Genomic DNA, 13411 nt, shown 5'->3' with positions numbered 1-13411 from the left:
CCCCCCCCCCCGTCCCCGCACCGCCCCCGCCCCGCGGGGCCGCGCCGGGGGCAGGGGCCGGGGCCGGGGCAAGGCCCTGGGCAGCACCTGGGGCTCCTTCCCTCGCCTCGCCCGGGAGAAGCAGCAGAGGTTTCTCGCTCGCACCCCCATCCCCGCACCGCTCGCCCCCGCCGGGCGGCGGGAAGCCTCGCCGCGCCGGAGGAGGGCAAAGCGGGCGGGGGGGGACACACACGGCGGCTCCCCCTCCCCGCCGCGGCCCAGCCCGCATCCCCGCCCCCACCCGGGAGGAGGAGGAGGAGGAGGAGGAGAAGGAGGAGGAGGGAGAGGGGCGCAGCCCACCCGCCGCCGGGGAGGCTGCTCCGCACTCGGGAGCCGCCGAGCCCCCGCCGCCGCCCCCCCCCCCCCGCCCCGTCACCTCACGCCCGCCCGCCCGCGGCCTACAGGCCCCGCCGCCTCACCTTTCCGCGCTACCGCTGCCTCATCCCCGGGGCGGAGGAGGTTGGGGGGAGGAGGGGGAGGAGGGCACCGCCTCACAGCGCGCCCGGGGCCCCGGCGGCTCGCCGAGAGGCGGCGGGGAGGGGGGGCGGGGGAAAGAGGCTCGGCGGGCCGGGGCCGCCGCCGGTGCAGGCGGGAGGAGGGAGCCGCCGCCGCCGCCGTCGGGCCGGGGCTGCCAACGCTCGGGACCGCGCTGCGCGCGCATGCGCCCGCCTCGCGCGCGGGCGCGCTCCCTCGCTCCTTCCCCCCCCCCCCCCTCTCTCCGTCCTCCTCCTCTCCCGGGCCTAGGCCGGGGCGGCGCGCGCTCGGCGGGAAAAGAGGCGGGGCCCCACCCCTCCCTCCCGCGCGGGCGCGCGCGCGCGCTCTCTCCCCGCCAGGCCTCGGGGGCCGGCGGGCGGTGAGCGGGAGGGGGAGCCACAATGCGCAGGCGCCGAGAGTCGGGCCGCCTGCGGCCCTCGCTAGGCAACCGTTGCCGGGGCAACGGGGAACCGGCCCGCGCGCGGCGCGGGGAGTCTCTTCACACACCCCCCCCCCCCCCGCCCCGGCGGGCCGCCTCACGGCCCGGGCAGGGCAGGACGCAGTCCCGGTGTCCGTGGGAGCCCCTGTCCCGTGGGTCACGGGGAGCTGCCGGTGGTCGGGTGAGCCCTCGCATCCTCAGAGGATGACTGCCGGGCCCGGTCAGGCCGCAGAGTCCGCCTCTCCCGCCGAGGGAGGGAGGGAGGGAGTCCAGCCGCCTCCACGGGTGGTGACCCCGTGGCTGCGGCTTCGTGGCCCCGGCTCCGCTTCCCGAGCACCGGGATCCACGGTGACGGTGACGGAGAAGGAGCCTTTCTGGTTAAAAGCGGGGTGAACCACGAGAGCGGCTCGGGCCGCTTCGCCCTCCGTTCTGTCAGGCGGGTCGCGGCCCTCGTAAGCGGTTTGCGGGGGTTTGGGGTTTGGGGAAGCAGCGGGCGGGCAGGACTGCGGGAGGGGGGTTTGGGGTGAGCGGCCTGGGGCCGAGCTCCGCCGCCGCCAGCCCGTCGTTCCCCTCCTCTCGCCGCCAGCCCCTTCGCAACCCGTTGTCATCTTCGCTTGGGCTTCCGTCTGCGCGCAGGGAAGCACCCGAGAAACTTTGTCTCTTGACGGCAAATCGCTAGCCGTGGAAACCTGTAGGTACGCAATAAATTCCGCTGCAGTAAAATCAGACGTTCGCTTGATCGCGTGAAGGGTCGAGATCTCTCTCTGCTGCCAGCCACACCTGACAAAACATTGGTTGATGATCAGCGATACTTTTCCTCAAGTTATTGCAAATAATTTCCCCCGAGACTTGATGTGTCAGTACCTGCTGATGATCGAAGGATGTCAAAGATGGTTTTCAGGCAGAAGCCTGGCGTATGCATCTTGCGTATTTCTTAGCACATAGAGAATTTCTTCACCGGGTTTTTGCCATGTTCCGTAGATAACAGCAAGAAACGTTTGACAGGTATGGTATGTTGATTGTTGTTCTTTGCTGGGTGCAGTTAGACTATCAAAATCACCCTCAGGCCATGCTGCTGGGTGCCTAGACACCGCTGTCTACCAGCCACCGTCCAGAGGCCGGTGTCCTGCTGCTCCCACGGAGAGCCTCCGGGGTTCATCCCGCCCTGTGCTGCGCACTGCGTTTGTGATCAGAACCAGATCCTGCAGATTAACTCGCTTGACAAGTGAGTTTCAGGGCTCATCTCAAAAGTGAAGCTACGTGATTAAGTGACTAGAGGTTCAAGCCTTTAATGCCCGTGCTGGATAGATGAATTATCTTAATATCCAGCTACTGAAAATGTGATTATAAGTTTAGCTGCACAACAGTGATAGCAGATTGACCTTATTCTACCTAATTTTCTTTGTTATGATTCTCATAAATTATTTTTTGCTGCATGTAACTGGTAGATTACATAAATATTTCAAAATCATTAAAGATTAATTTGGGTCTGTCTTAAGATTCAACATTTATTTCCCTGTATCTTTTCAAAGTGCAAGCAGAGGGCATTCTGTGTCATCAGGAAATACAATCTGGCGTTCAAAGGTTATTCCAGCCTCTATCACTCTTCCATATTGCAAGGCTGTATGCAATTAAAGTAGATATCCTTCACAAACAACTTGCTAGTTGTTTTATAATCTCTGTTCGAAGAGTTCGGTTTGCAATACAGTTTTTACAGGCTGTCGTTTTGTGACGTTATCACTATAACAAGCTGCTCTTGTTTTTAGATTAAGCATTAAGGCCCAATCCAAATCCCTTTAAACTCAAGAAGAATGTTTTCATTTATGTAGTGGGTCGGGCATTAAATGGACTGCAGAAACAGAATGGCCCTTTGACTCTTAGAGCAGGTGACTGGTATGCGAGGGTAAAGGTGCAACTGGGAGAAAACTGACCTGCTTTTTCCTCTGATGTATTTTTGCTAGAGGTAAAGAATGGATCCAGTTGTTAAACTTATCAGAAGCACTTAGAAATATGTTCTAAGAGGGTGGCAGACTACCTCTGCAAAGCCAAGCCAGTATTACCCGGACCCCCGAAACTCTCTGAATAAAAAAGTGGAAAAGTTTGCCTCAAGAAAATGAACACTGTGGAGAAAAAGCACAGGGGGAAGTCTAGCGGTAAGGAGAATGCTCTCCTTTTACAGGCTTCTGCTGCATGTAGGATCCTGACCTTAGAATTACCTCTTGTTCTACCCCTTTCACACACACAGCGCTATCCTCCAGATCAGCGTTTATGTATCGCTGTCCTCCAGTCGGATGTGAAGTGTGCTGCCACTTCTTCCTCTATGGCAGTACCCTGAAACTCTGCTACTTAGGGCATTTGCGTGTCCTTAAGTGGAAGCTGAAACTGGTGTTTCGGGAAACTTTGTAGGTGATGATGAAGTGGTTTGTCAAGAACTCGGCACCATCCCACATCAGCATCCTCAAAATTTTCCTGGGGATAAAAAGCCTGCATTTAAAATGGGAGGCTCATCAGTGGATTGCTAAACCCGTTTGCTTTTTCCATGAGAAAATAAATGACTCTCCTATATTCAGTAGCAGCAAATTCATCTTTAATTTGTGTACCACTTGTTTCTTTCCTGTACTCTACTACTAAACATGCTTCAAGGCTTTGCTTCTGGAAAATGTTAATACATTGCTTTTCTATAAGAAATAATTTTCCTGTTAGTCTCCTGGATTCCTTAACCATTCAGAGTGGGTGTACATGTGAACTGACAAATACTGCGCAACTTGTCTTCCAGCAGAACTCTGGAGGCCATACCTTTAAGAAATTACCATATTCAAACACAACACCTATTACGTGTAACAAAGCTGAACCCACGTGCTTGTTTTCTGCCGCACTGGAAGAAAGCCTGCAATTTCGGTTTCTTCTACCATGTTTCATTTATCAGTATGGGAGACTATGTGTAGAACAAGGACGCCAGTCCCTTGTCATCCCAAGGACATCAGATCTAAATTGATATTGTAAAAAAATGTAGTCTGTAGAAATATGAATGTGCTGTGCACTGGGATCATGTAGGGTGGAGATACCTCCTGGGTATGTAGAGAAAGCGAGAGCTGACCCGTCAGAGGCACAAACCAGCACCTTCCAGTTGGAAAGGCCAGCCAGGAATTGGGATTCTCTCTCAGCATTACAAAAAAGCACCTTCAGTTGAAGGAAAACGCATATCATCTGCCGGAGACTGCGTGAAGCCCATGCTTCACTGTCTCCCTGTAGCTATTTATGGAGAGGGAGGACTCCATGCGATGTCTCTACCCATCACATAATGCTCTTAGTGCTAAAATCAGCAAAAAAGCAGGGTGAGGGTCTATGGCTTGGGAATTTTGGCACGCTGGGTAGCCTGATTTCTGCTTCGTTTACTTCCCTCCAAGAGGCCTCACCACACTTTCCAAAGCGGCGATTTCCCATCTTTCACTTTCTTTCTTCCCCTCCCCAGGAAAAGAACAGTTATTAGCAGGAGAGAAAGCCTTTCCCTCCACCAGCTCCTCAAACGCTGCCCACAATCAGGTAAGATTTACCATACCCCAGTCCCACAGCATAAACACTGTACGGATGGGTTTGCTCCAGGCAGCACCGCCACGGAGCAAGCAAGAAGAAACCACTCTGGTCTGGTGCATACTGCGCTCCTCTTCCCTCCGGCTGGTTTATAACCCACATCTTGCAGGACCGAGCTGCCCGCTGCCGGGGCTGCTCGTTAGCATTGCTGGGGGAGCGCTTGCTAATCCACCCCTCCTCTTCAACAGCGTGTCAAGGTGGGTGGCTCTACCTGGGAAGACGTTCCTTGCCTTCAGTCTTGCTCGACAGCTCCTGCCTGCGCTCTCAGGAGCAGCGAGAGAGGACAGTCAAATGAATCGGCGGGAATTTTTTCCTGTTATCCTTGCAAAATTTCCATGACGGTCAAAAGTGCTGAGGACGGGCCCGTCAGTCAGTGAGGAGCAGCTCGTGCACACTCGCAGCCCAGGCTGCCTGCAGCCCTCTCCTTATGGCTCTATTTTCAGCCCTGGACTAATTTTGAACACCGCTGTATCTGCTTCCCAGTGCTTAGTTCTGCAGGGCCTCATTTGCCCCGGTGCTGAGCACTTAATATCCCCAGCTGGGATCGACTTAGAGCCTGGGTGCTTCTGGAGGTCACTGACGCTGGCACTGCCACTGCGGGCTCTCTGGGAGGAGAAGTCCTTCTTCTCTGTGCCGGTAAGCTTTGGCATCCCCCAGCACATACTACAAAGTTCAAAAAAAGTTCCGTCTTACTAGAAATTCACTAAGGAAAAAGAGAAGTGGTCAAAAAGACATTTAAAATATCGCCTGAATGAACGGAGCTGGGGTACCGTTAACGTGAGGGTGAAAGGGGGGCTGGCGGACTCCTCATTCCGTTGCTGCTCTGACAGCTTCAAAATGTCTTTTTCTCCCTTGTACAAAATAGTTCCCTATGACAGTTCATCATGCAGCCAGCCTTAAGGAGGAGAGAGCAGAGTATTATTCTTAGTAATAGAACAGTCACTTCAGCGTGATTACCAACACCACGGGAACAGTTTCTACAGCATAATGCCGTTGTCAGTAATTACTTATATCCAGTTCTGTAACCCATGAGGAATATGCAGTGGCATGGCCTTGTGCATCGGGGAACCGCATACAACAAGCAATATTCTTCATGTAAATAAAGAAAACAAATTAAGTACAGATAGTGGGACTATTTCATTCATACATTCATATTATTTTAAAGGTAATGTGCATGCAATCCAGCTATTATACTGATGAGTGCAACAAGTTATTCAAATTTATTTCTTTTCCCCTCGCTTAAAATGTTTGATGTGTATCAAATGATGCCGGGGGAAGTACCGCTTCACACCTCCGCCTGCCATTCGGGCCTTGCCTGGGCTTCCCCTGCCAGCCCACGGGGCTGCTCCGGGGCTGATCCTGCCCCTCCGAACGCAGGGACCGTACCGCTCCGGGGGCAAACGCGCCGGGCAGGGAGTGCTGGCAGCTCTGCTCCTTGCAGAGAGGGGCTTTCCCCCGGCTGGTGCGCACGGGGTGAGGACGAACCCCGTCGCATCTACAATAACACTTCTGTTCAGCACTTATCTTCAAAGCGCTGTACAAACATTAATTAATGACTCTGTTATTGCCAGGGGGAAGAGCTGGCAGAGGGAGGGGTGACAGCTCGCCTTGCCTGGCTGGCTTGCGGGAAGCCAGACCTTCCTTTGGCGGCTGCGAGGAGCGGGATGGTCCCTCACCGGGCTTGCGGTTATCTGCAGCAATTACAGCTCTGGAGACGCTGGTGGTGGGTTTTAAGTGCCTGCGTTAATAATAGGAGGGGTTTTAGCGTGTAAGATATTTTTATCTATAAGATTATTTATTTTTAAAGTCCCTGGACTGTGTTTAGGAGGATGACGGGTCAATAGCACTTACGACCCACCAGGTTTTCCAGAGAGACTTTCATACCAAGAGGTTTGGTCCCAGCGTGCCTTCCCTATGCCTTGTCCTTCCCTGAGCAACCCCAACCAGAGAGACCCCAGGGACTAGCTGGGCAAGTGCTGAAAGGTTTTTGAGTGTTGCCACGATCTAATTAATGAGCAAATGATATTTTTTCTGTATTTCAATGCATCTTTATATTCATTAAACCCTCTTAGCAGTCATATTTGGGTAGTGTTCAGACAAAAATCAATTTCAATGGGAACTGTTGATTTGCTTTACCCAGATGATTTCTTTTTAAAATGCACTTTTTTCCTGAGGACACTTTGGAAAGTAAAACTGTATTTACCACAAATGTATAACTATGTAAAGAGAGAATGACTTATCCCCAACTTTTTCACCACTATTTAAACATTATTGGAAAGCAATGAATAATTGAGAGGCAGAAGAAATGAATAAGAAAAAAAATCTAACTGAATTCCAAAACGCAACATCTGCCCCCTGCTCCAGGCTGCGCTTTGCAAGCTGCAATAGCCAAGAGCAAGACTGAATGTACTCGGCATCTTCATCCCAATAAATGGCATTGGATTTGTGGCCGGAGCAGTACGAAGCCTCAGCACCCCGATAACCTGACTTCCAACAAAATGGCACATAACCCTCCTCTCTCCCTATGAGCTGGTGCAGGGTTCTGCTCAAAAACAACGTCCTGAACCACTGCTAAGCATTACCTTTGGGAATTCACAGCGGACTCCAGCCAACCTTTTCCAAAAACGTGTGACAACATCGTTATTTCACCAAAATGCTTTACAATCGTTGCACAGAGGGAGGTGTTTGCGTGGGAACGAAGCTGGGGCCGCCTTGTTCCAGGTCCCCCGTGGAATGCACAAGGCAAAAGCTGCCCGCTGGGTCCTGGAAAATCACCTCTTCCATCCCAGACACAGGAGGGATGTACCTGACACAGGCATTTCCCTTTCCCTGTGGCAGGTTTGTGTTACGGTCTCGAGATACAGGGGGTATTTTGAGGAAGGGCTGTCATTTCTGGATTTTAAGTCTTCTCCCTCCATAGATTAGATATAAACCACACAGCCCTGTGCTGAGGGCACAGCACCGCAACCCGCTCCAGGTGATGTTGATGTGCAAGGCTTCAGCCCAGAGAGCTTCTAAAGAGCAGAACTTGCCTCAAAAGCAAATAAAAGCTCCTTTAATTCCACCAAGGCAGGGTCTGGTGGGGGGCAGGCAGTGGCTTCCCACTGCATTTCGACTCATTCCCGTTTAGTATTTTTAGCTCCTGCTATTCTGGTGGGAAGGCAGCTCCTGGTTCACCTTGCTGCCGGCTCCGTGCCGCGGCTGAGCCCTTCACCTGGCAGCCCCGTCCCCTCTCGCCCTGCCTCTAGAGAGGTGCCAAAACAAACACTGCCTTCCTCACCCCCTTGGGTCCCTGCCAGCTTGCACACGCTGCGCTTGAACGCTCTTAAATCTGTAGCCAGAGAAATATGTTAATGTACAAATTAGTCAGAGTAATTGAAACATCTCAATCCTGCTTGTCCGGGTCCTATTTACAGCGAGAACTCGACGACTGTAAAACTCAAGACACCGAGCGGGAAACCACGCCAGCACCTCCCAGCCACCACCAGCAGCAAACTCCGGCCGATGGATCTCAGAGCAGAAGCCTCGGGCGGGCAGGAGCAGGCGGGGGGGTGGGCAGAGGCCAGCCCGGTCCCCACTTCGCTCCCCGGCAAAGATGTTTAACGCCCCGGGGGGCACGGCACGTCCCTCCCTGCCGCAGAGCTTGGCACGCGGGGGCTCCCCGCACGCCCCCGGCTGCCCCGAGCGGGGTATCCGTAATCCCTTCCAAAGGCTTTGGCGCACCCCAAGGTCGGTAGACGCAGGATGCGGCCCAGCGCCAGGACGGCTCCGAGCGGGGAGAGAGGCCGCGACGCCGCGAGCAGCACCCCGGGGCTGCAACGCAAGGTGGCTCGTGGTGGTGCCATCCCGCTGGGACAGGCTGACCCCGCTGCCCCGGTCGAAGCGGGTACGGCGCTGGTGGTTTGGGCCGTCGGGCGCGGATGCCCCCACACGCGGTGCCGTACCGCCCCGCTCCCCGCGCCCGCTGAGGCCGATGCCTGCCCAGCGCTGCTCTGCCCTGGGCTCCCCTCGTTCCCCGGGGTTCGGAGCCGGCTGAGAGCCACCCGTACCCCCCCAGCCGGGCCTGGGAACTGGGGCGACGAGACCCCCGGGGCTGCCAGCAGCACACGGAGAAGGGGATGCTGCAAAGGACACCCACAGCCGTGGGGCCGGGGCACGGGTGCCGCTGCCCGTCCTGCCAGGGGAAGACACACGGATGCCCTAAGACCCCTGGCAGAACCCCCCCCCCCCCCCCGGCCGGGTAAATCCCCGAGAGCGCGGACTTACCGGTGACGGCCGTCGCCGTCCTCGCAGCCTCGGGGGTCGCAGGGGGCTGTGGGCAGCAGCCCGTGACGTGGGAGCCCATGGCACGTCCCGGGGGCTCAGCGCCGGGGGGCTCGGTCCCCTCCGCTCCCCGGGAAGGGCCGGGGGGAGCGGGGCAGCGCCGAGCTCCCCAGCATCGCTGGCGTCGCCACGGCAACTGCTGAATGACTCACGCTCATTTATGAGTGACATCAGAGATGCGGAGGAGGGGGCCGGGGGCTGGAGGGGCCCAGGGCAATGCCAGGAGCAAATATTCCCGGTTCGGTTTTGGCGGTTAAAGCTGGAAGGGTTTGTGCAGGGAAAACATTCAGATCCAGCCCGCCCCGGGCAGCGGCTCACCGGGATCCTGGCGTTATTTTGCAGGAGACCCACGGAGTCGGGAGGGGAGGAGATGCCGGAGCCCCTCCGTGGGTCGGCTCTGAAAGCTGCCCAGGGCTGGCGGCTGGGCACGGGGCGGGCTGGCGCAGAGCGGGACGGACACCCCGCGCAGACGGGACCCCGCTCCCCCGTGCTGCCCTTGGGCCTCAATTCTGTTCAAAACACAACCAGATGAAGGAAACTGGTTTAGAGATCACTTGCCTTGACTGGCTTCGCCTTCATGCCGGGCACACGAACAGGGGGAGGGCACCTTCAAGGGTCACATCGAGCTCCTTGTCTTTAGCGATGCTGCGCCCGTGCATCATCCCCACAGGACCCAGCCCGTCCCTGGGAGGCACTCGCAGCTCCCCAGCACCGGTGGCCCGGCACCGTCACATCGCGGGAGCTGAAAAGTGGCCTTGCTTGGAAACTAGTCAAGAAGAGGGAGAAGCATTAGCTGGGCACACGCATTAGCTGGGCACACGCAATCGCTCCGCATCCAGACATTTTTCAGAGCATTTTGGTAGCACCTTTGCTCGTAGCTGTGCTGTGCGGGGCTCCATTATGCACCACCCGCCAACCACAGCCAGCAGCGCTGACGCTCCGTCCCCTCTCACTCACAGGGTCCGTTAGATCCAGCCCGATGAGACAGAATGAAATATTTTTAGTAGGATGAGAGTCCTGCACGAGGCTCTGTACTTAGCAAGAGCAGCGCCAGGTCAGACAGTGATGCAGCAGCTACATGGTCTCCAAGATAGAAACTTTTCTCAGCCCTCCACGAGAGCAGCCCCAGGGGCATCACTCACACCCCCCCCCCCAGACACCCTCTCAGGGGCTTCTGGGCGTCCCTCCTTACGTGAGGCTGGGATCAGGGAACCCAACACTTGGGGCTTCTATTTTTAGCACAGCAAACTATAAATACAGCCCACGGTAACCCACGGAAATCTGAGTGACTTCTTGGCCTGGGAAGCGACGGCACCGAGGAAGCCTGCGGCGGCCAGAGCTGCCCGGCCAGCACCGCGCTGCTGGGTCTCTGGTGGGGAAAGACACCGTCCAGCTTCCAGACACCCAGGCTGGATGAAAATACGAGGCTCTTCAAACCGCTTATGGGCTTGGCTGCACCGGGCACGATGCTCCTGCAAGGGCGGAGAAGGGGCTGGCAGGAGGAGCGGGCTGCTGCCATCTCCTGCCTGCGCTGGCAGGAGAGGAGGGATGGGGAAGGATCACTCAGAGGCCAGAGCGCAGATTTCACGGAGGACTGTGCATTTTTTTCTTTTCTCTGTGAGCGTTTCGGTCTGGGAACAGGGGAAGAAGGCGCCCGTCTGGGAGGAAGCCAGGCGTATGGGGGTAAGTGCGGAGAGCACCCCGTGATTCATCGCACGCAGCCTGGCAACGAGCTGCTGTAGAGGAAAACACAGATGGAAGAGGGCTGCTGCAACGCCGAGCCAACAGCACGGAAATAGTCGGCTGGTGGCCTTTTAAGGATGATTTAGAAGGGTCCAAACTTTTTTCCTTTTCTTGCACGCTTTACGGAGGAGCCATGCGAGGCGTGGGGGTCCAGCAGCCTGTACCACCTGGCTCACCCCAGCTGGAGCCGTGCTGCTGTCCGGCTGCCAGGACTATGTGGGAACAGCGCAAAAAATCTAATCCCATGTGCCAAGAAATCCAGAGAGATGTCCCAACCCCCCCACGGCCCTCGTGTGACGGGAAGGGGTCGAGGCGGCTGCGTGGCTGGAGGCAGCGGGTTCGGCGCGGCACCGGGGGCTGCACTGTTCCGAGGGCTGTCCCACACAGCAGTGTCAAGGAGCAGCTGAATAATTCAACGAAACTTTGGGCGTGTGGGAGCTGCCGCGGGTACAGGACTCCCGGGCACAGATTCCCTGCAGAGCAGCCCTTCCTCAGAGGACAAATAGAGGTTCACTACAACATAAATGTGGTTTATGCCCAGGCTATGGCTCATAAAAGCCACGTAACCACATCATGCATAAGCGCTACAAGTCTTCCATGAATAATTTTTTTCAGGGTGCACCAGCAGCCACTCACACCTGCACAGCACAGCACCGAGACGCTCAGACAGCCCTCGCCAAGAATTAAATGCGAAGCCTCCGCAGCCGTCGCTTGCACGGCACACGCGGAGCCCTGGCTTGGAACCAGCTCAACCAGCTCACCGCTCCGTGCACGCCGCTTCCCAGAGTGGGAGAGCTCGTTATGCAACTGCTGATGGCAACGTTGACGAGAAACCTGTTTGAGAGCTGCAACTCTTCCCTATGACAGCCGTGGGGAAGCAGCAGTACTGCATCCTGGGGTGCAGGATCTGTGCAGGACCCCAAGACGTGGAGTTTGCATCCTTCCAGCTGCTGCATTAACCACTCGCATCCAAGCACCCTGCAGAGGGGAGGCAGCGGCTGCGCTGCTGGAGCCCAGCACCCGGAGCCACGGTGACTGCCCAGGAGCCCCGGGCACTCGCGGGTGCTGAACTCAGGCCCTTTATTTGGGCACCAGCTCCTCGGCCAGCCGTCTGATTTACACCCTTGGGTTTGAGAGAGCTGGTCAGTTCTCCAGGTTTATTTTGGTCCGGCGTGGTCTGGTCCAGCACATCTCAGGTTACTGATGTCCCTCCCCCAGCTCCACCAGTGACCGGATTCCTGGTGACACTGGATACACGGGGCTTGGGCACTGCCGTCCCTTCTCAGGTCACGCTCACTGGCAGTCGTACCAACGCTGTTCGCACATCTACGCTCCAGACCTGCCCACTTTCAAGCCATTTTCCAGGACCAAACCACTGGAGCAATGGTCCAGCTCACAAATGCAGGTCTTGCATTTGAAGTGAAGGCTTTTGAGTAGTGACACAAAAGAATTCGCTCCATTAATTCTGTCCCAAACCCGCTTCCCCTATAGCAAAGCATCCCCAGCAGCTTCCAGAGCTGCTGCTTCCTTTGGCCAATTCCTCTCCTATAGTAAAATCACCGTTAAAAAAAAATAAAAATAGCACGATCAAGCACAGAGCAAATGATTGTCACAGAGGGGACTGCAGCCTTGATCTGGGCGCATCGGGCTGCCAGGGCGTACGAGCTCCCGGGGCAGCTTCTGCTGTTTCCTCCCGTTTCCACTGGAACCCACTCCAGGCAGACACGTTAGAGGAGCCGGCCAGGTAATTGCACGATATTCTACTGCTTTTTATGGGTTAGTGTGACTAGTGACCTCCAATTCGTGGGAGAAGCTTGAGCGCATGGAAGGAGAAAGCCCAATGACTGCACGGCTTGCTGGGAGAGGCTACGGCAAACCACCCACCTAGGAATGGGAATGACTCTCTTGCCACACCATTTGTGGTGTTAGTAATGTCTCACCTTGCCAACACCAACTTGCATTTTCAAAGCCAAGTGCAACCTGTACTTACCTTCCCCACCCTTTGTAGTACGGACTTGGGCTTTGCTGGAGGCAGCTCTCAGGCTGAAGGAGCCTCTCTCCTTATCGCTGCTGGAGAACGCCAGCAACACGTCTCTGTGCTGAAAGCGCACTTCTCATCTCGAGAGCTGACAAACACTACGCCAATTACAACCCATCTTGTCACTTAGCAGCACTTTTTAATTTTTAAGGTGTGGATTTCTGCCCAGACCTGCTGTACCAGTTTAGGTTCAGAAGTACCATTATCTAATGATAGACCACAAGCTGCTTTAGGGTTTTTTTTTGGTCTTGTTTTAATTTTAAGTTAGTGGAGAGCTGGACCTTTGAATGCAGCCTACTGCTAATCTGTGCATTAAAGGAAATCTGAATTAGGGGCCACTTGGCACCAAGAGAATACCTGCATTTAACACCACCACATTTACAAACCTGCACCGAACAAGCAGCATTTAGATGTCTCATACACTAATCCTCCGATCTTTCACGGGACGCAATGAAAATTACTCTGAACTCCTCACCAGTTGCTGCAAGATGTGCTAAATAAACAGGCTGCTGGCAGGTGCTCTTCCTTGCCCTGAACATTGTGTGAAAATGCTAATAACCCCACCTCTTCTTTAGAGAAATAACCTCACACACTTACAATCTTAACCAGTTGCCTCCAAGGCAACCACACACACGTGGGCAAGGCTTGGAGGCGCTTCCCAGCTCATTGCCAAATGGTCGGCAGCAGCACTGGCACCACGGAAGCGAGAACGGCATTTTGGTTTCGTCATGTACAAGTTGCTGTGTCCCACCACTGCGCCAGCT

At 55.6% G+C, this 13411-nt stretch overlaps 1 protein-coding gene and 1 long non-coding RNA gene across 7 annotated transcripts in view; both read right to left on the bottom strand.

Moving 5' to 3' along the window:
* Window positions 1–687, bottom strand: part of CAMSAP1 (calmodulin regulated spectrin associated protein 1) — a 33381-nt gene extending 32694 nt beyond the window's left edge. For 3 of the 6 annotated variants that reach the window (XM_030000204.2, XM_030000203.2, XM_030000206.2), the window contains exon 1: window positions 88–239. In XM_030000204.2, the coding sequence (XP_029856064.1) occupies window positions 88–150 (63 nt within the window). In that variant the 5' untranslated portion in view covers window positions 151–239. Of the gene's footprint in view, window positions 1–87; window positions 241–458 lie in introns of those variants that run through there. The other 3 variants (XM_030000200.2, XM_030000201.2, XM_030000205.1) reach the window with 2 other exon arrangements.
* A 203-nt stretch (window positions 688–890) lies between these two features.
* LOC115335055 lies at window positions 891–5782 on the bottom strand. Its single transcript, XR_003921344.1, has 3 exons — window positions 4755–5782; window positions 1817–3421; window positions 891–1732 (listed from the first exon to the last, which is right to left on the bottom strand). It is a non-coding gene; the product is annotated as an uncharacterized LOC115335055 (long non-coding RNA).
* Between the last annotated feature and the right edge of the window lie 7629 nt (window positions 5783–13411).

Source organism: Aquila chrysaetos, chromosome 24 (assembly GCF_900496995.4).
Source record: "Aquila chrysaetos chrysaetos chromosome 24, bAquChr1.4, whole genome shotgun sequence".
NCBI classification, from domain to species: domain Eukaryota; kingdom Metazoa; phylum Chordata; class Aves; order Accipitriformes; family Accipitridae; genus Aquila; species Aquila chrysaetos.
The sequence above is the reverse complement of the archived record's forward strand: the minus strand, read 5'-3'. Positions and strand labels throughout refer to the sequence as shown.